General features: G+C 49.9%; 2 protein-coding genes across 8 annotated transcripts in view; both read right to left on the reverse strand.

Moving 5' to 3' along the window:
- CPN1 (carboxypeptidase N subunit 1) overlaps positions 1 to 11,413 on the reverse strand; it is a 38,208-nt gene extending 26,795 nt beyond the window's left edge. Inside the window, exons 1-2 of one of the 2 annotated variants that reach the window (XM_048858677.2) lie at positions 10,980 to 11,413; positions 4,199 to 4,395 (exon numbers count right to left, since the gene is read on the reverse strand). In XM_048858677.2, the coding sequence (XP_048714634.1) occupies positions 4,199 to 4,395; positions 10,980 to 11,202 (420 nt within the window). In that variant the 5' untranslated portion in view covers positions 11,203 to 11,413. The remainder of the gene's footprint in view (positions 1 to 4,198; positions 4,396 to 10,979) is intronic. The other variant, XM_048858676.2, reaches the window with a different exon arrangement.
- Positions 11,414 to 12,453: 1,040 nt separating this feature from the next.
- Positions 12,454 to 21,726, reverse strand: part of ENTPD1 (ectonucleoside triphosphate diphosphohydrolase 1) — a 92,265-nt gene continuing 82,992 nt past the window's right edge. For all 6 annotated transcript variants that reach the window (XM_048858673.2, XM_048858671.2, XM_048858670.2 and 3 more), the window contains 3 exons: positions 20,714 to 20,833; positions 20,067 to 20,204; positions 12,454 to 19,802 (listed from right to left, as the gene is read on the reverse strand). In XM_048858673.2, the coding sequence (XP_048714630.2) occupies positions 19,596 to 19,802; positions 20,067 to 20,204; positions 20,714 to 20,833 (465 nt within the window). In that variant the 3' untranslated portion in view covers positions 12,454 to 19,595. The remainder of the gene's footprint in view (positions 19,803 to 20,066; positions 20,205 to 20,713; positions 20,834 to 21,726) is intronic.

Genomic DNA, 21,726 nt, shown 5'->3' on the forward strand with positions numbered 1-21,726 from the left:
GGACCTTGCCAATGATCCGGTCTGGCAATTCCTATGTTCCTCGGCATTCCATTTTCCATCAGATTAGGACTACTCCAATTCATGTTGGTGGCTGAACCAGCTTCACTGGGGGGCCCATAAGGTGGTGGAAAGCTACTTTACCCTCGCACACAACACTCTTGATTCAGCACTGAGCACTGCTTGGCTGGACCAGAGAATCTGGTGGCCACAGGCCTCCTTAGTCACAGGACCAGTCTTCCTCCAATCCTGCTCTTAGCAACATTTCTCAGCTGCCTGTTTTTCCTGCTGTGTAGGGAACATGTCCCCAGCACTGTGCAGATTCAGCAACTTGCCTTCTTGGGCAGCAGAGAGGTGTCCCCTTAAATGAATTACTTACCAACTTAGCCTGGGGGCCATGTTCTATCCTCCCACCCTGCAACTGCTGTGGGATTTAGCAAGGGCAGATCGGCCCAGTGCCTGTAACTTCTGCAGGGTTAGAGTCAGATGTCCAGATACAGTCCATTCTCTACAGTCCATTGACAGTGCCATGGCTCTTGGCATCTTTACTATCTGACCCCCACCCCAGTCAATGCAGAGCAAGAATAAAGGAGGACAGCAGGTTTGCTGGTCAGCTCCCAGACTGTCACTCAGAGAGGGCAGATGCAGGTCAGAGCTAGCTGAACTCTGGGAGACTGAAATACAAACAAAACAGAGTCAGCTCCCTGAGGACTTGTAAAGTCCACAATCTGTAGCAATAATGAAACCAACAGAGCCACAGAGACAATGGTGAGGGGCCCAAGTGAGCTAAATCACAGGCTGAGGACCTGGGCGTTTTGGAGGTCCAGGCTGGGGTGAGATGTGTTGAAGGACCCATGTTCCCAGGATGGGGTCCAAGTTGGGTGAAACACACATTGAGGGAGCAAGGGCAGGGGGATGGGATGAAACACAAGCTGAGAGATCAGGGATTTGGAGGGTGGAGGTGGAAGAGACAGCAGAATGACGGTTTCTCCGCACAATCATAGACACGTAGAGCAGGAAGGGTCATCTAGTTCAGTCTCTTGGGGATGATCCAGGTTTACTTTGTTCTGCCCGAGCACAACGGTGTTTGTCCAGGCTGTTCTTAAAAATTTCCAATGACAGGGATTCCACAACTTCCATTGGAAGCCTGTTCCAGAGCTTAACTCCCCTGAGCATTATAAAGATTTTCTTGTTATCTAACTTGAATCTCCCCTACTGTGGATTAAGCCCCTTACTTCTTGTCCTACCTTCAATGGACATGGAGAACAATTGATCACAGTCCTCTTTATAACAGCCTGTAACAATTTTGAATCCTCTTCCCTCAGTCTGCTTTTCTCAAGACTAAAGATTCACTTTTTAAAAAATCCTTCCTCATAGGTCAGGTTTTCTAAATTTTTTATCATTTTTGTTGCTTTCCTCTGGACTCTCTCCAAATTTGTCCACATCTTTCCTAAAGTGTGGGGCCTAGAATTGGACACAGAACTCCAGCTGAGGCCTCTCCAGTGCTGAGTATAGTGGGACAACTACCTCTCATATCTTACATACAATCTTCCTGTTACTATACTGCTGAAAATATTAGCCTTTTTTGCAACTGCATCACATTGTTGACTCATTCAATTTGTGACCTATTGTACCCCCCCAAATCCTTTTCAGCAATGCTACCGCCTAGCTCAGAGGTGGGCAAACTACAGCCCGTGGGACCCTCCTGCCCGGCCCCTGAGCTCCTGGCCTGTGAGGCTAGCCCCCAGCCCCTCCCCCGCTGTTCCCCTTCCCCTGCAGCCTCAGCTCACTGCGCTGCCAGCACAACGCTCTGGACGAGGGGGGCCTGCAGAGCCCGACCTGACCCGGTGCTCTGTGCTGCACAACGGCGTGGCTGTAGCCTGGCCAGCCACCGGTGCTCCAGGCAGCACGGAAATGGGGCAGCGGGGGTTGGATAGAGGACAGGAGAGTTCAAGAGAGTGCTCAGGGGGCGGGGGTGTGGACAGGGGTCAGGGCGGTCAGAGGATGGGGAACAGGGGGGATGAATGGGGGCAGGGGTTCCGGGGGGCAGTCAGGAAGAGAGGGAGGTTGGATGGGGCGGCTGAGGGCAGTCAGGGGCAAGGGTTCTGGGGGCAGTCAGGGGACAGAGAGAAGCGGTGATTGGATGGGGCAGGGGTCCCGGGAGGAATCATAGAATCATAGAATATCAGGGTTGGAAGGGACCTCAGGAGGTCATCTAGTCCAACCCCCTGCTCAAAGCAGGACCAATCCTCAATTAAATCATCCCAGCCAGGGCTTTGTCAAGCCTGACCTTAAAAACTTCTAAGGAAGGAGATTCTACCACCTCCCTAGGTAACGCATTCCAGTGTTTCACCACCCTCCTAGTGAAAAAGTTTTTCCTAATATCCAACCTAAACCTCCCCCACTGCAACTTGAGACCATTACTCCTTGTCCTGTCCTCTTCCACCACTGAGAATAGTCTAGAACCATCCTCTCTGGAACCACCTCTCAGGTAGTTGAAAGCAGCTATCAAATCCCCCCTCATTCTACTCTTCTGCAGACTAAACAATCCCAGTTCCCTCAACCTCTCCTCATAAGTCATGTGTTCCAGACCCCTAATAATTTTTGTTGCCCTTCGCTGGACTCTCTCCAATTTATCCACATCCTTCTTGTAGTGTGGGGCCCAAAACTGGACACAGTACTCCAGATGAGGCCTCACCAATGTCGAATAGAGGGGAACGATCACGTCCCTCGATCTGCTCGCTAAGCCCCTACTTATACATCCCAAAATGCCATTGGCCTTCTTGGCAACAAGGGCACACTGCTGACTCATATCCAGCTTCTCGTCCACTGTCACCCCTAGGTCCTTTTCCGCAGAACTGCTGCCTAGCCATTCGGTCCCTAGTCTGTAGCTGTGCATTGGGTTCTTCTGTCCTAAGTGCAGGACCCTGCACTTATCATTATTGAACCTCATCAGATTTCTTTTGGCCCAATCCTCCAATTTGTCTAGATCCCTCTGTATCCTATCCCTGCCCTCCAGCGTATCTACCACTCCTCCCAGTTTAGTATCATCCACAAATTTGCTGAGAGTGCAATGCACACCATCCTCCAGATCATTTATGAAGATATTGAACAAAACCGGCCCCAGGACCGACCCCTGGGGCACTCCACTTGACACCGGTTGCCAACTAGACATGGAGCCATTGATCACTACCCGTTGAGCCCGACAATCTAGCCAACTTTCTACCCACCTTATAGTGCATTCATCCAGCCCATACTTCTTTAACTTGCTGACAAGAATACTGTGGGAGACCGTGTCAAAAGCTTTGCTAAAGTCAAGAAACAATACATCCACTGCTTTCCCTTCATCCACAGAACCAGTAATCTCATCATAAGGACCATCAGGAATGACAGGAGGGGTTGAATGGGACGGTGAGGGGCAGTCAAGGGCGGGGAGTCTGGGGGTGGTCAGGGGACAGGGGGTGGTGGATGGGGCAGGAGTCACGGGCGGGCCATCAGGGGATGGGAACAGGGGGGGTTGGATGTGATAGAAGTCCTGGGAGGGCCGTCAGGGGGCAAGAAGCAGGGGGGTCAGATAGGGGTCAGGGGCCAGGCCACACCTGGCCGTTTGGGGAGACACAGCCTCCCCTAACTGGCCCTCCATACAATTTTGGAAACCTGATGTGGCCCTCAGGCCAAAAAGTTTGCCCTCCCCTGGCCTAGCTAGTTATTCCCCATTTTGTAGCTGTGCATTTGATTTTTCCCTCCTAAATGAAGTACTTTGCACTTCTCTTTATTGAATTTCAGCTTGCTGAATTCAGACCAATTCTCCTAATTGTCAAGGTCATTTTGAGTTCTAATCCTTTCCTCCAAAGTGCTTGCAACCCCTCCAGCTTGGTGAAGATGGAAGCAAAATAGGCATTAAACAGCTCCGCCTTTTTGATGTCTGTTGTTAGCTCTCCAACCCACTAAGTAGTGGATCTACATGTTCTTTAATCTTTCTCTTGCTCTGAATGGATTTACAAAACCTCTTCTTATTGTCTTTTGTGTCCCTTGCTAGGTGTAACTCATGTTGTACCTTTCTGATTTTGTCCCTTCATGCCTGTGCTATTCTTTTCTATTCATCCTTAGCAATTACTGGTGGAAGAGGCACTGGGGTCCTACAGCACAAGGGCATGTCATGCCCCTGCCAGGTAAGATGAGGAGAATGCTTGCCTGGTACCTGGTTGGCAGCCACTTCATATCCGTCTGGGTTCATGGAGGGCAGGATGTGGATGCGTGTGTCCCAGATGAGCCGTGTGATCCGTTCGTTCCGCCGGCGATACTCCTCACACAGGAACTCAGAGAGCTGGAGCAGCAGCTCCCTGCCCAGAACCTCGTTCCCATGCATGTTCCCAACATACTTGAACTCTGGCTCCACTGGGAAAAACAAGAGACCCAGTGACACCAAAACAGGGAGGGTGGGGGCTGAGATATGGTCGGAGCCAGATATTCCCCATGAACAGGGAGCCAACATTCAGTGGAGCAACCCAGTGACACCTCTGAGCAGAACCAATGAATGACCCAAATGATTTGTGTTTGTACCACATCTAGCAAATGGGGTCCTGGGCCAGGACGGGGGCTCCTAGGCACTCAGATAAGTAATAATGTTCTCTCTCATTTAATAAGTAAACTCACTAATCAATAACAACAGGTTTCAGAATAGTATCTGCATTCTTACACTGCCCAACCCCTCCACTGCCAAAGCGCAGCAGAAGTGGCCTCCCTAGGACCTACCCGAAAGCGTGGCCCACCACCGAGACACGGCCACTGCCACAGTAGAACACAGTGGTTGTTTAACAGCTGCTCAGCATCAGACTAGGACAAGAAATGCAGCATAACACATTGAACAGAGGGTCACTGCTCTAGTACAGGAGGGGAGGTGGGTGGGGTTGTCACTGTTCAGACACCGGGGTGGGGAGGGCAGGTGCAGGAGAGTTACGGCTCCAGAACTGGGGGGCACAACCATGGGGTGCTCTGAAGCTGGAGGGGGTGCAGGGGCATCACGACTTTGTTACAGCGGGGGAAGGGGAGTCACTGGCTCAAACTCCGTGAAGGGCAAGCTATTTGCACTGGTCTCTCCCTTGGCCCAGAACTCCCCTTCACTGTTTGTTCTCAGTGCTGCTTGCTGGCATGTCACATTCCTGACTTCACAAGCCTCAAGATGCTTTAAATTAAACTGCAGGATAAACTCACTCTCTCAGCCTTGGCCTACCCCCAGATTCTTTCCTATAAAGACGCATTGAAAGCAAGAGCTGCCCTGTTAAACCTTCTAAGCTCCCTCTGGCAGGCTGGTGTGGGCCTGAGGAAGGTGGGACTCCATCCCTGGAGCTCTCCACAGGCCGTTCTTAAGCTTATTGCATGAGTCCCCTGTTGAGAGCAGCCTGCCCTCAGCTCTCCAGTGTCCAGCTCTAGGGAGTGACACAGTGTCGGAGCTGAGCTCCACCGGGGGGGTGGGGGTGGGGGGAGGGAACAGCACATGGGGGAACGTGGATTTATTAGCCAAGGACAGGGCCTGAATTGCACCAGATAGCTGGAGAGATACCAGAGCACCGGTGCCATACATCCACATGAGTAAATGGGACACTGAACTCTACACTCTTTGGAATTTCCTAGTAGTCATCAGGGCCAGCTCCCACCCAGACCCTAAACTCAGCCAGACAGGGAAGGCAAAGGGTCTGATGAGAACCAGGCCAAGAGTCTAGGCCCGAGCCCCTTCTTCATCTCCTCCAGAGGCAGAGAACACAGCGTAGGGGGGAGGGGGCAGGGCAGCATCCCTCACCAGAGAGCAAAGTGCCCTGCACCCACCTCGAGCCCTTCTCCATCGGCGGTCAAGCAAATCGCTAGCAAGTTGTGCCTGGCTCTGCAGCCACGCCCTAGGATCTAATGGCTAAATATATCATATAAGGTGGATAGAGGGTTGGCTAGATTGTCAGGCTCAATGGGCAGTGATCAATGGTTCCATGTCTAGTTGGCAGCCGGTATCAAGTGGAGTGCCCCAAGGGTCAGCCCTGGGGCCAGTTTTGTTCAATATCTTCATAAATGATCTGGAGGATGGCATGGATTGCACCCTCAGCAAGTTTGCAGATGACATTAAACTGGGAGGAGAGGTAGATACGCTGGAGGGTAGGGATAGGATACAGAGGGCCCTAGACAAATTAGAGCATTGGGCCAAAAGAAATCTGATGAGGTTCAACAAGGACAAGTGCAGAGTCCTGCACTTAGGACGGAAGAATCCAATGCACCGCTACAGACTAGGGACCGAATGGCTCGGCAGCAGTTCTGCAGAAAAGGACCTAGGGGTTACAGTGGACGAGAAGCTGGATATGAGTCAACAGTGTGCCGTTGTTGCCAAGAAGGCCAATGGCATTTTGGGATGTATATGTAGGGGCACTGCCAGCAGATCGAGGGACGTGATTGTTCCCCTCTATTTGACACTAGTGAGGCCTCATCTGGAGTACTGTGTCCAGTTTTGGGCCCCACACTACAAGAAGGAGGGCAACAAAAATGATTAGGGGACTGGAACACATGACTTATGAGGAGAGGCTGAGGGAACCGGGAGTGTTTAGTCTGCGGAAGAGAAGAATGAGGGGGGATTTGATAGCTGCTTTCAACTACCTGAAAGGGGGTTCCAAAGAGGATGGATCTAGACTGTTCTCAGTGGTGGCAGATGACAGAACAAGGAGTAATGGTCTCAAGTTGCAGTGGGGGAGGTTTAGGTTGGATATTAGGAAAAACTTTTTCACTAGGAGGGTGGTGAAACACTGGAATGCGTTACCTAGGGAGGTGGTGGAATCTCTTTCCTTAGAAGTTTTTAAGGTCAGGCTTGACAAAGCCCTGGCTGGGATGATTTAGTTGGGGATTGGTCCTGCTTTGAGCAGGGGGTTGGACTAGATGACCTCCTGAGGTCCCTTCCAACCCTAATATTCTATGATTCTATGATCATAGAAACACAGGCCCTGACTCTGTGGGTGCTCCAGGGCTGGAGGACCCACAGAAACAAGTTAGAGGGTGCTTAGTACCCACTGGCAGCCAGCTCTCCCCCCACTCATCACTTCCCACCCACTGGCGCCCTGCCAATCAACTCCTCCCCCTCCTTCTCAGCACCTTCCACCCTCTGTGGATCAGCTGTTCTGGCTTGCAGGAGGCGCTGGGAAGGAGGGAGGGAGGGAGAGGAGCGAGGGATAGGGTGTGTTTGGGGGAGGGGGCAGAACTGGGTGAGAAGAGACAGGGTAGGGGCATAGTGGGGGCAGGAAGAGGCTGGGCGGGGTGGGGATTTGGGGGAAGGGGTGGAGTGAGGGCAGGGCCTGGAGCTGAGCGGGGGTTGAGTACCCCAGGGAAACCTGAAAGCCGGTGCCTGTGCATAGAAATGTAGGGCTGGACAGGACCTTGGGAGCACAAGCCCAGCCCCCTGCACTAAGGAAGGACCAAGTATAGCTGGACCATCCCAGAGAGGTGTTAGTCCAACCTGTTCTTAAAAACGTCCAGCGACAGGGAAGCCTTATAAGGATATTCCTAATACAGTAGAACCTCAGTGTTACAAATGCCTCGGGAATGGAGGTTGTTCGTAACTCTGAAACATTCATAGCTCTGAACAAAATGTACTGGTTGTTCTTTTAAAAGTTTACAACTGAACATTGACTTAATAAAGCTTTGAAACTTTACTGTGCAGAAGAAAAATACCGCTTTTAACCATCTTAATTTAAATGAAACAAGCACAGAAACAGTTTCTTTCCTTGTCAAATCTTTTTTTTAAACTTTCCCTTTATTTTTTTAGTAGTTTACCTTTAACATAGTACTGTACCGTATATGGTTTTTGGGGGGAGTGTGGGGGGAGGGCATGTCTTTGCTGCTGTCTGATTGGGTGCTTCTGGTTCCAAATGCAGCGAGAGGTTGACTGGTCAGTTCGTAACTGGTGTTCATAACTCTGAGGTTCTAGTGTGTCTAACCTAAATCTCCCTGGCTGCAGATTAAATCCATTACTCCTTGTCCTACCTTCAGTGGGCCTGAAGAACACTCAATCCCCGTCTCCTTTATTACAGCCCCTGACATACATGAAGGATGTTCTCATGTCCCCCTCAGTCTGCTTTTTGCAAGACTCAACATGTCCAGGTTTTTTAACCTTTCCCCCTAGATCAGGTTTTCTAAACCTCTGATAATTTTTGTTGCTCCCCTCTGGACTCTCACCAGTTTGTCCACATCTTTCCTGAAGTGTGCTGCCCAGTACTGGCCATAGAACTCCAGCTGAAGCCTCACCAGTGCCAAGTAGAGAGGGACAATTACCTCCCATGTGTTGTATATGACACTCCTATTAGCCGTTTTCATAACTTCTTCACATTGTTGGCTCATATTCAATTTGTGATCCACTGTGACCCCAGATCCTTGTCACCAGCACTGCCACCCAGCCAATTATTCCACATTTTGTAGTTGTGCATTTGATTTTTCCTTCCTAAGTGAAGTACTTTGCACTTGTCTTGACTGAATTTCAGCCTGCTGATTTCAGACCAATTCTCTAATTTGTCAAAGTCATTTTGAATTCTAATCCTGTCTTCCAATGTGCAGCCATTAGAAATACAAGACTCACTGTGGACATGGAGGCTTAATTCACTGACTCTCAGGACCAGGGCCATCTCCCTGCCACTCCCAGGCTGAGGCTGGATTGTCAGGGCAATCGGAGCTCTAGTGATTGCAGAGCTGAGTCACCATAAACTTCTCAATAGTTCCCCCACCCTCCCCCGGGTATCTCTGCACTTCAGTTAAAAACCCACAGCTGGCCTGTGCCAGCTGACTCAGGCTTGTAGGGCTCAGGCTAAGGGGCTGTTTAACTGTGGTGTAGACATTCAGGCTTAGGCCTGGTTCCCCTGCATGTGCACTAGGGCATATGCAGAGTTCACCCCTAGCAGTCTGAAAGGTTAGAGCAGGGCAGTAAGTAGTTATGAGGCCATCAGTGTTAGAAGACTGGTTCCTGGTAAGGGCCAAGCTGTTGTTTGCTTGAGAGTGCGAGTACCTCACCGTCACTGCCCACGCCCCAGAGGAGGTGCTGCTGGGCTCCTGAGGGTGGATGCAGCATCCCCTGCTTGATTTCACCAGCTGCGAAGAAGTAGGCATGAAGCACAGGCTGTGATTGCCCTCTCCCCGACACCTTGGACTTCCTTGAGTCAGAAGACGGACAGCCTCTCACCCAGAGGAGAGGTTGCCTTCCCCCCACTCCAGCAGGTTCTGCTCACTTGGGGCAGCCAATCCAATCTAAATTGGACGGGTTTTGTCTGCAAAGCAGAGAAAGCACCTGTGACCCTAATAACGCCTCAGTGCCAAACAGTGGCAAAGGGCTCACTGTTCTGTAACAGCAATTCCTATCAAGCCTGACAAAGATATTACACCCGACACGCTGCTTTCACAGTATTGATCCAAAACGGGTCGTGTGAGGTATCTAATAAAAGCTTATGTCATGCTGATCCTCAGAACCATGCCAGGATGTGCAGATGGATGCTATTTAAGAAGTTCGGTATATTTACTAAACACACGTTTTAAACTCCAAATCAACGCAGGGATGACAAACAGGTTTTGAGGCAAAGGAAGCTGATTCACCTGTCTCACGGTCAGCTATGTAAATTAAGCATTGTAAGCCAATACAATGGAAGCCCATTTTTGCATATAAGTCAACAGGAGAACACAAAGACAACTTGGAATCAGCAGCCCAGGAAAGAGTTATTGGGGGTCATCCTGACTCAGGGGACAAAAACAGTGGACTTTGGGATAGAAGAGAAAGGCAAAGAGACATATTTTTCATCCTTCACTGAGAAAGCAAAAAAGGACAATGCTTCTGCATTCACAAAAGTTGAACCCTAGCCATGTTGGTTAGTAATGGCGGGAGATTGCTTTAGGTGAGAAACTGCTTTAGACAAAGATTTTAAAGTCAAGTTTAAACTCTAAGAAGCAGGTAATACTTGTTGTTTTTTATGTAACCTATTCTTCTTGTTAGCCTTACTCACCATTTCTTAACTTTTTGGTGGTAATCTGATGATTGTTTTCACTATACATATATCTCAGTGCTGTGATGTTATAAGGACCTGAGCATGAAATGTTGTAGCTGGTTTGGCTTCCCTGGCTTCTCCCCACAACAGTCCCTCTGCTCAGCACCGGTGGGCCACAGTGAAGGAGATGGGAGAGAGCTCTGCACCAATTCACAGCCCTCTGTATGTCAAGGCTGATCAGACTCAGTGCAGGACTTCAGCCCCTCACCATGGCCTGTCCCCGCCCTCCCATCATAGGCAACGCAAGCCTAGCCCAGTGCCCTGTGGAGGGGCTCGGCCAGTCCATCCCATCACAGACTCTGCCAGCCAGCATGGTGGTGGGGGGCGACCTTGTCTTTCCTCCCTCCCATCACAGATCACCTCTGCCTAGCACAGAGCCCTGGGTGGGTCAGGGTGGTGTGAAAAACTGCCAATTACTAACTGGGGCAGTGAAATGGAGGGGCCCGATGGGAATTCTAGCTGGTGCCTTCATCATTAAATTTACTTGGATTTAAAACTCAGAGTCCCATTTAATGTGCCTGACTGGGCTAAGGCTCCTGCCCATGTGCACTGGACCATGTGCAGAGGTAACCTCTAGCTTTATCCGTGGCCATAGGGTTTTGGGTCCCTGTCAACCCCCATGGCTGCTGCACCCTGTCTCCCTGGTTATGGGGCCTACTCACTCACTTGCTGAAGTGGGCATTGTGTGCCTACAATTACGGTATGGGCCATCTTGACCACTGAACATGGAGGCTACTGAGCATAGCACAGTCTAGGGCCGTCAGGAAAGCTTCAGATCCCCGTCTGACAGTGACTTCCCTGGAGAAAGCAGTCTGGCCCCATAACCTGTACCATGTAGGACGATTTGTGGGATGTGGTTTGGCATGGCACAGACTGCAGCCTGTACAGGTACAGGGCCCCCCCAGGAACCTCCTCTCATTCAGTACTTACAGGGTTCATGGATTCCAGGGTTGTCACTGAATTCCACGACGTAGAGATGTCTCCCCTGGACACTGCGGCCAATAGTGTAAATCCTGGTGATATCGGGACACTCGTTGTGCACATTGAACAGGGCCTCCACCAACTGCTCATAGCGGTGGTGGAAAAAGTTCACGGAGGCTGCCACTTCAATCAGAAGCAGGAATCTCACAAAAGGCCAGAGCAACTGAGACATCCTTAGCGCTGGGATTAACTCAGATCTCAGAGCTCCCTTCCTGACAGGAACTAAAGTGCAAACTCAAACCAGCTCTCTCCAGTTTCACAGCCAAGTGCCAGCCCACTGCACCTGCAGGGTGGTGGGGGCTGGAGTTGGGGAAAGAGTCTCTGGAACTGGGCTGCGAATGCCCCCGCACAGCTTGGAATGCTTTCCAGCTCTGAGCTTTAGCATCAGGGCTCCCACCCGCCCCAGAATCACTACAGAGCCAGCTCTGTGTTTGGAAAGTTTCACTGATTCCTGTTCATTTATTAACTGGATGGTAAACAGGGCCCTGAAGCCACGGACTGTCACCGCAGGAGAAGCGCAGGGCTGGACAGCTGGCTGCTGTGGGGTTCGGGAGCCACAGAGGCTCCACAGCTGCCATATCTGTTGGCTTGCAAAGCAAGAAAGAGAACAGAAGAGGGACACCAAATGCAAGAGGAGCCCTTCAGAAACCAGAGGAACAGGACATCGGGGGGGAGCAGCGACTTGGCCTTCACAGCACTTGCCAGCAAGGATACCCAGCTCTTCTCAGCTCTGGGTCCCAACGCACTTTACCAAGGACAGGTTGGCATCACTGTACCCTATTTCATGGGGAGGAAACACCGGCCAGCAAATGGGGGCTAGAGCTGAGCCCAGAGCCAGCATTCCCCAAACTCCAGCCACCGCCTGTGCCACCTCCTTAGTAACCAGAGCAGCCAAAACACTGGCTCAGACAAACCAACCCACCAAAGCCAGAGTATTGGAGGCCAAGAAGAATCTGCCAGCCAGGAGCGGGGCTCCATGCCCCGCCCTCCCCATCGTGACGTGAGATGCTGTGCCCATCACTCCCAGTGGAGACGCCTGCTCCCCCAGCCCCTGCTCACGGTGCAGAGTGGGGCAGTTCAGAGCTAAGCGCTGTTTCAGTCCCAGGTTTATAACTTCTGCCCCTGAGGAGCTGCTGACCCTCCCTGCTCCCCATGTCCCAGAGCAAAATGCCTGTATTGGTCAGGAGCAGACAACACAAGGAAACTTGAGCACCATCGGGGCACTCCTTAAGAAAGGATCCCTCACGTAACCTATTCCCCACGCCCCTCCACTCCATAAACCACCTGTCCCCCCACCCCTTGGGGAATGGGTGCTGCACAGCACCCATTCCCCACACCCTGGAGAAGGGGGTCCATGCGGCACCCTTCTGGGCTCCATTTCCTCCATCATTCTGCAAGGATTTTCCAGGTAAGGGCAGCACGATTCTGAGGAAAGGCTGTTTATTACTACTAAAGCAAGTATTGGAGGCTAATAGGCAAATCAGGGACAGACAGGTCTATGCGCAGCCTGTAGCATCGAGAGGCGAGTATCCTCCTACCCACAGCTGCCATTAGAAATTCGTTTGGCTGGGTCAGTCCTGCCACATCCCCTGCTCACTGAATCCCTCCACTCAAAATAAACTTCCTGACCCTGCTGAGCACTGTTCTGCACCAGCCTCTAGATCTTGTTCCACATCACACCCTACCCTCACCCACTTCACTGCACCAGGCCAGTGTATCCTTTGTCTGCCCCTGTCTTGGTGCTTTCTCCCATGCCAGCCCCCACCCCCAGGTTCCCAGTCCAAGGCACCAGGCCCCCACCCCACACCTCATTTAAGGCCCCATTCTATGGAAAGAGCAAATCCTTAAAACTCACAATGACTCATTTTGGGGAGGCACAGATATACAAGGAAAAGGAATAAATATACATTTAACAATATATTAACCCCCTTCTTCCACCCCCAATTTAACTCCTTGCCCCCGAGTCTCATCTTCTGTCTCTGGAGGTGATACACTCTCAGGAGCAGGAACTTTCTCCAGTTGTGTTTTGTACAGGTGCTAAATACATCAGATAAGAAATGGTGCAGCAGGCACCAGCCTCTGTTAATGCTTGCAGGAAAAAAGCAAAAGGCATAACACTTGGAAAGGGCTTTGAGGAATTCTGTAGGTACAGATAGTAGGTGCCCCAGGGCTGAAGAGAGTGAAAGGAGGAAACTGGTGTAACCTCTGAGCACTAGTGGGCTGCACTGGCTTTTGGCAGGGAAGGTGCACTCAGAGGGGGTGGCAGATTTCTTGTGTAGGATGGTGTTACTCAGCCATTGGAGCACTGTATCGTGGGCTTAATGAGATACTGTAACACCTGGGCACGAGCCCCTCCCTCCACCATACCCTCACAGCTCTGCTATTCACAGGTGGCCTGTGACTGATGCTGTAACAGGAAGGAGCCTGGGGCCCTAATGGTGGAAAACATGCCAAGATTGCTCTGGGCACTGGTGGTTTGGTAAATCTCCCTTCTGGCCCTAAGGAAATAATGGGACACAGAAAGAACTCACAGTAAGTTTACAGGGGAAATGAACCAGAAGCAGTAAATTGGGGGAAGGTGAGTAGCAGGTGGTACTGGTCTTTGTTAACACCTGCAAATAGGGCAAACAAGTTAATTAAGTTTACAGCAGATACCAAATGAGTTGCAAACACCAGTGAGGACAGTGAAACAACACAAAGAGCTCTAGGTGTTAGAAACAGGGACAGGAAAGAAAATGAGACTTACTTTGGAAACAAAGCAGCTACTATAGCTGGCAACATTTATCCAAACCCTAGAAATTCAGAGAGGGAAAAACTGGGAGGCAATGATAGTGACGAGTGAGGGTAGGAATCTGCAATATGAGAGTGCAGCAAGAGAAACAAAAAAGCCAACATGATCCAGGTTTCACAAGCAAAGGCCTCAGGTCACAGGACAGGAAGAGGATGGTCTCTCTATACACAGCCTGGAAGACTCCAGCTGGAAGATTATTTGCAATTCTGAGCATCTTGTTACCAGACAGATATTGGCAAAACTGGAGGAATTTTCAGGGAAGAACCACAAAAATGAGCTGGGGCTGGAGGGAAAGATTCAGTAGAGAAAGATTAAAAGAGCTAAATATATTTGACTTGGCTAAGTGACAATTTTTTGAGGTGGTGGGGCAGGGGGACGCTGACATATCTACAAATAGTGGCCATGCATAAACATTACAGGTGGAGAGGGCTGATTTAGGATACAATCGAAGGGGACATGATTATGAAGAATTGGATCAAACTGAACAACAGAAAATTTAATTTGAAGCTCAGGAGAATCTTCCTGATGGTGAGACACCTCAAGCTGGGTTGTTGAGGGGATGGGACAGGAGCCCCACCACTCACTGGGAGGCAGATGGATCCAGCTGGAGAACTGTCTGCCAGGAGATGCGGTGGGAACCCCACCACTGGGATGTTTAAAACTGGACTAGGAAAGACCCTAGAAAACATGCAATGCAGAAAAATCCTTCCTGGCACTTTTCCATCTCATTCCAAAAATAAAATGACTCCCCTCTTCCTCCTTATGGCCATTTTCCCACCCTCTGGAAAAGAGTGAGGAAACTCCACGGGTGTCGATCAACAAGTCTTGATTTTAAGAAGGATACTAAAATTTATATGTGTGTAAAATGAAAAATCTGGTGCAGCAGGGCTGGGCAGGAAAGCTAGGGATTCAGACTGGTGTCAAGGAAAGTGTGTGACCCCCGTGAGGAGGGCGCAGACCTTCTGGCCTCAGTACATGCCCCAAAGCCCTGTGGGGCACACACCCAGCAGCCCCTCAAGGCTCCGGCACCTGCCCCGCAGCACTCGCACATGCCAGCTGCCCCAGCAGAATTCTGGGTCTGGGGTGCGATCTGGTGCTCAGTGCAGAGAGCAAGGCATAAGAAACACTGGGTAGTGTCAGCATTACAAATCAGTGTTTTCAGAATGGGAGTGAAGGCCCAAGCAGGCAGAATCTGCCATCCTGTACTGTTCCCACTGCCATGTCATCTGCCCCAGACAAGAGACTCCAGTAACTCAGCCTGTTCTACTAGGTTTTAACGATAGGCCAAGGGAAGCATTTGCAGCCAGTGGCTGCATTGGGAGGTTGTTGGACTTGGGAGTGGGGAGTAAGTGGGGTTGTTTTAAGTCAGTAGCTAGGGGACAGGATGGTGCTGGAAGGCTGGGCACCTACCCAGCCTTTAGCCCTGCATGAGTCTCATTCTCTTCTACAGCGGTGAAGTTTCTACTGCTGTGAAGTTTCAAGCCTGACCTTTGTGTGAAGGGTAGAAGGTGATCAGCTGGTGGAATTTATCCGGCCTGAAGGCAGCAGAGTCTGATTGTGTTGCAGGTCCCTGCTGCAGCCTGGAAAGTTATAAAGTCCAACTCAGGAAGCCTGCCTGGAAAGAGGTTGCTCAGAATTGGAGCCAGGAGTCACAAAACTAGGGAGGCCTTGCATACACTGGGCTAAATTCAGCCCAGGTTCTCTGCTGACTCCCACGCAAGAGCTGGGGAAACACCCTACAGGGAGAGACTTGAGGAGCTCAGTCTGTTTCATTTTCCCAAAAGAAGAGCAAGAGCCAAGAGGTGACACGATTACAGTGTAGAAGTAAATTCACAAGGAGAAAATACTGGGGACTAACAAGCTCTTTCACCTCAAGGAGAGAGGCAGAATAAGAACTAACAACTGGATGCTGAAGCCCGTCAGTTAGAAATGAGGCACCAGTTTTTAAAAGGGTGATTAACCATTGGAACAAACTATACAGGAAGGGGTGGGTTCTTCATCTCTTGGAGTCTTCAGATCCAGACCGGAGGCCTTTCTGTAAGATACACTTTAATCAGGCTCCAGTTCCTGAGCTGGATGCAGGGCTAACTAGTGAACCTCTTTGACCTGTGCTATATAGGAAGTTTGGCCTGAAAGCCTATGACTCTGTGGTTTGGGGCAGATTTCCCTAAGTAGAAAGTCCTTGAAGGTCAGAGCAGGGGGAAATGGCCAGTACAGAGAGCACTGCAGGCCACCTCCAGCCCACGGCATAGAAAGTGATGGCCTGGAAAGAAGTAGGCTGGTGGGAAATATACAGATTCAGTGCATTCTCTATACAGCCTTGGCTCCTATGGGGATGCCAGATGAAAATTGCCTCTCTCAGTAGTGACCATCTCAAGTCCTCAAATATCCTAGATCTGGCTCCCAGGAATCATGAGATGAGCTTAACAAATAATAAAATAAAAAAAAAAAAACCCCACACATTTAGGGTTCTTTTTCTTTGCCTTCTGAGCCTTTAGGGTTCATTCAGGCAACGTTTCTCCACAACCATCAGGGCTAGAAACTTGCTTTTTTGAAAGGAAAGAAAAGAAAAGAAATCTGAGCTTCTCACCTAATCACAATTCCAAGAGCTGGGTTTTAAAAAAGAGAGACTCGCAATTAAATCATGAGAACTGGCAACACTGGTTCTCCAACAGAGACCCCAAGACATCTGTCTGATCTCCCTTGGCATGATTCCCTACTAGGACAGAAGGGGCCAGTCTTGAATGGGGCATTCAATTACCCCTCTCCCCACACCAGCTTCAATTAATCTAGCTCATCAACTCAGAATTTCCTGACATTTGGCAATTCCAACTCCCTAGCCATCGGGCAAAACTCACAGCCGTCACTTACCAGAACTGAGGGCTGCCCACTCAGAGGTGAAGTGTTACTGCTGACCTGAGAAGAGGGAGAGGACTAGACTGCAGGCTGGGGCAGACTCTCCATCCCATTCTGACAGCAAGAAGGGGCTGTTAGCCCAGTGGAAATGGCTCCGTGCAGAAGGAGGTTCCCTAGACAATGCAGAGTTGGTGGAAGGAAATGGGATGTGTCAGAGTCACTATTCTCAGCTGGAGCAGCCCTGATCATGTACTTCATTTACAGGGCAAACTTTCCATTGTATTCTCCCATTCCAGCGCTGAGTTCAGAATGAAGACTCTGGCCCTGGGACCATTCCAGGGTCTCAGTGTATTTGTAGATGACAGAAAAATACGTAGTGTGGTAAATAATGAAGGTGCCATGCCAGTTATACAGACCAACTGGATCGGCTGGTAAGCTGGGCCTTTTGATACGGCCAGATGCAAGGTTATATCTGGATGTAAAGGGCAAGGGGAGAAGGTTGCAGAACCTGGTCTCCAGCCTGAGTCAGAGTGGCTACATGGCTATTTTTAGCGCCACAGCACAAGGCCCACGAGCCCAAGTCAGTTGACCTGGGCTCTGAGACTCACTGTCACAGAGGGTTTTTTTTGCTGTGTAAACACACCCTTAGTGGTCATGGTAGATAAACCGAATGTGGGCACCCAACATGATGCTGTAGCTAAGAGGGTGAATGTAATCCTTGGATTTATAAAGAGGGTAATATCAAGCAGGAGTAGGGGTGAGGTCTTACCTCTGTATACAGCATGTCAATGCTTCAAAAAAAGGATGTTCAGATATTGGAAAGTATTCAATAAAGAGCGACAAAAACGCCTTGAGGTCTAGAAAAGCTGCCTTAGAGTAAGTCTAGAGTAGCTCTATTTAGTTTATCCAAGAGAAGGTTCAGAGGTGACTTTATGATGGTCTACAAGTACCTACAAGGGGGAAGAGATTTCTGACAGTAAATGAGGCATAATGAGATCAGTGGATGGAAGCTGAAGCTAGACAAATTCAGACTAGAAATAAGGTGCAGATTTTGCACAGTGAGAGTAACTGACCATTAGTACAATGTACCTATGGTTGTGGTGGGTTCTCCATCACTTAATGTTGATGCAAGACTGGATACCTTTCTAAAAAAATATGCTCTAGCTCAAACAGAAGATATGGGTTTGATGCTGAAATTACTGGGTGAGATTCTCAGGTCTGTGTTATGCAGGAGGCCAGACTAGATGATCTGAGTGGACCATTCCGGCCTTAAACTCTATACATCTCTGTCTGCTGAAAGGAGGTTGTGCCAATCAGGATAAAGCTCCCTCCATCTGATTCCCCTCCACAGCTCTGCTTGGGGACTAAGTAGAGACCTTTATTAGCCAACCCTTTACCCCACAGCACTGGCTTTGGGGAATCTCCTTTTCTTTTTGCCTGCAAAGCTGTGGGATCACTATCATGGGAGGAGATTTGCAACTGGCTCCTTTTGATGTATGAAGACGCCTCACAGTGTTTTCTGCTTGTTATAGAAGTTGAGTCCCAGCTTCCACTCCAGTTCTTTAGCAAAAAGTGGGAAGAATGACCTCACAGGAGGCTGAAATCTGATCAGTTGCTATCCCATACTAAAGGCTAGAAAATGGGCTGGTGTGTACATTTGGGAGGGGCTGGAAGGTGTGGGGGCTTGAGGTTGAGATGGTAAGTCTAAGCAGGGGGAAAGGAAAGAATTTTCAGATTGTGACTAATTTTCATGCACGTCGCAAACACAAAGCATGAATCAATTAATCAGTATTTGCATGTTTCAGTTTACACTGCTGCCATGTGTCTTTTAAAGGAACATGATCTACTAAACACCCTTCCCTGAGGCCTAGATTTCTGTGTGATTAGCATTGCCAGAGAGATGGTCCCGCTGGAATCTTGTAGGTGTGCTGTAGGGTCCAGTGTCCAGGGAACCCTGCCTGCAGGTACAATATAAATCTCAGCTGTTTGCAAATGATCCTTGCCCAATGTGAGTTATTCCTGGAGAGATCAGTGGTGTCTGGCTAAGAATGTGTGTGGCCAGATAGACAGGTCCCTTACATCAGACTCAATCTGGACAGGGGCCTGCTATGGGCCAGTGATAAGTTCTGGAAGGTGGTGAGAGAAGAGGTTTCCTTTCATATATACAGCAATCTTCTGTGGAAGGAACATTTTGCCTCCTAGTATTTCAGGTCTGTTGCCAGGGCTCAGCCAAGGCTGCTGGCCTCCTCCAGACACAACATCTTCTGTTCCTTCTCCCTCACATCTGCTTGTCCCATATTGGTGTCCAGCTGTGTGGCCAGCTAAGCAGTGGGCAGCTGGGATCCAGAAGGTTTTGCATGATAGGCAGAGCTAGGACACAGCATGCTCCTGAGGAGCTGAAGGCGGCCAAGGGCAGCAAGCTTGGTTTGTGCTGGTGCAGATGCCCTGCTCAGACAGGCTCTGAGCAGCTGTGGGGACCGTCTCCCAAGGAAAGGAAATAGATCTCTGCACAGTGCAATAGCTTCCTGCGTAACCCTGAGATTAGCCCCACAGCCAGCTTGGTGCTTCCAAGTCACAGCAGTTCCCTCAGGGATTACTGCTGTCTCTGTCTAAGCAAGACCAAAAAGAACAAGCAGCAAAGGGAGCCGAAAAGCTGCGGCTTCATGTGATCCATTCAAGAAGGGACTCCAGCAAGATATACCTCCACAGAGAAGAGGAGCCTGTGGTATCCCAGCATCCATCAGTGCAGGTGTGAGCCAGAGGAGAAGATTGAATGTCCTTGTACAGGCAGTAGCTTCAGTGAAAGGCAGGAGGGACTCTGCTGGATAAGGCTGGCTCTGCAGGTGACCTCAGAACTCTGTATGACAGCTGGTGTGGCAGAGGCCCATTACAGCCTCCACTGCGGGATTTGCCCCTCCCTAAATGAGTCCCTTCTGCAGGCACTTCGGTTTGTGGAAGGTAAGCCAGCCAAGCAGGAGCACAGCCACCAACACGAGAGAGCAGAACACCATGAGCCCCACATAACTGGCATGGGAGAGAGGGCGTGTCGGGGGCTTCTCTGCAGGGATCATGTTTGTCAGGTTCAGCATGTAGCCCAGAGTCCAGCCTGCGTCACTGCTGCCAATCTGGAAAAGAGGACAAGACCTGAATTACCTATCAGGACTAAGGAATGTACAGGGAGTGGGTTGGTATGGACAAGAGAGACTCAGAGGGTCAGGTCTCTTCTAGGGGCGGTGGTATGGGGCAAGGTGTCTATGTGTGTGGGAGGGGGCAGGGTGGAGGTGGTGTCACAAGTGTTGTAGCCCAACAGAGAGGGGGTGGTATATAGGGTGTGGGTGTCACATGCATAGCCCTCCCTATCTAGAAACTCTCCGCACATGTGAAGTTACCTTTCCAAGGAACTGGATGCTTTGCCATTTCTCTGTAGTGAATCCATAGCCATTCTCCAGGAGGGAGAGGATGTAGGTCCCAGAGAAACAATATTCACTCAGGTACTTCTCTTTTATCTTGGGAAATTCTGCCTTTACCTGGAGCAAGACAAAGACGTCACTTGCTTACTGCTCCACATGGTTACCACAGGCCTGGCTCGCACCACAGACCTCTCTCCAGGTGCTGGTAGCATCTGCCCACTCCATTGATAGCATTAATCTAGATTCTAGCAGCGCCAGATGTTTCAGAAGTTCTCCCCTAGCACTGGATGGATTGGTGGGAAGTATTTATGTATGTGTGGGCCTCTCCTAACAGCTTCTCACCAGTAGAGATGTCACTTAGCCAAAAGCGGAGCAGGAAAGGACTCCTCCAGACACCACAGCAAGCAGCGCCAGAGTGCAGGAGAAGGTACGTGTGCTGTAAATTGGCAGAGGGAGGATTCCGCACAATGGCAAGTCTAGACGTTCCCTAGAAACGGTTTGTGAGGGGGAAGTACACCTGCTGCCTGGCTGCCACACACAGCCATCACCACCAGGGCTCATCCCTGACTCCTGGGTGCTATCGCAGAGCAAGAGCCTCATGCTGCTGCAGCCGGTCACTCTCTTACCTCATGCCAAGGTCTGGAGCAGAATCTTTCCACGGTGCTTGTCACTTTGTCCAGGGGGACTGGGTTCTTCTCTGTCGTCAGGTTTAAAAAGTTCATCACAAAGTAGAAAGCAGAAAATGCCTGGAAGGGGAGAAAAATTTAAAACTGCTTAGCCTTAGTATGGAAAGCAGAGACCAAATCCAAGCAATGAAACTCCAGAGCATGGGGCTCCCTCTTTGAATCCAAAGTGTTTGTGTAAACAGAAATCCCAGCACACGGGCGCATTCCAGCTTGCATAGGGCTCCATGAACATGCCCATGGGCTGCACATCTGGGTGTCTGGGGAGAGGGTTTTGCAGCTGGCTGGGTCAGGATTATAGGTGCCAAGTATTCACACTCTCATGGGGGTGGAGCAAAGGATAGCGACTCGATCACTGCCTCCTATTATAGGTGAGGTTGGTAGCACTGCCTATTGTTATGTTTGCATGACATTTCCCATTATAAGAGCCTCTTTTCAGTTGCTTATAACTTTGTCAAACTTGAGAGTTCCCACACTGAGTTTCTACCTCAAGCTATTGTGTTGCAGGGGAGGGTGTTTGTTTTGTTTTTTGAAGTTTCAGGCAAAATGTTTCAGCTGTTTCTAAGAATTAATTTCGGGAAAAATAGAGTGTTTTCTGATGTTAAAAAACTCTGGTAACTGTTTCCTTGAGAAGCAATAGCAATTAGCAGCTAAAATTTCCAAAGATTCTGTGCACACTGAGCATGTTTCCTCCCCTCACAGTTCCTCCATGTGTCAGACTGTGCATGCACCATCCCCACAGAACAACAGAGTATGTTCAAATCAGGGCTACAGGGGTGAAGCCAGACTTTTCCTGCAATTACAGCTCCTGGCTGCTGTGGGCCAGCCCAAGGTGGGCACTGAGAGCAAGAAGCCTGTCTCTTCTCTGCTCTCAATTACTCTCCTAATGGTGCCCAGGCAGCATGGAGGAGGAAACCACGATTTAAAAGCAGAGAAGACAAGAGCCAGACTTGTGG

The sequence above is a fragment of the Caretta caretta genome, chromosome 7 (assembly GCF_965140235.1).
Source record: "Caretta caretta isolate rCarCar2 chromosome 7, rCarCar1.hap1, whole genome shotgun sequence".
Classification (NCBI taxonomy): domain Eukaryota; kingdom Metazoa; phylum Chordata; order Testudines; family Cheloniidae; genus Caretta; species Caretta caretta.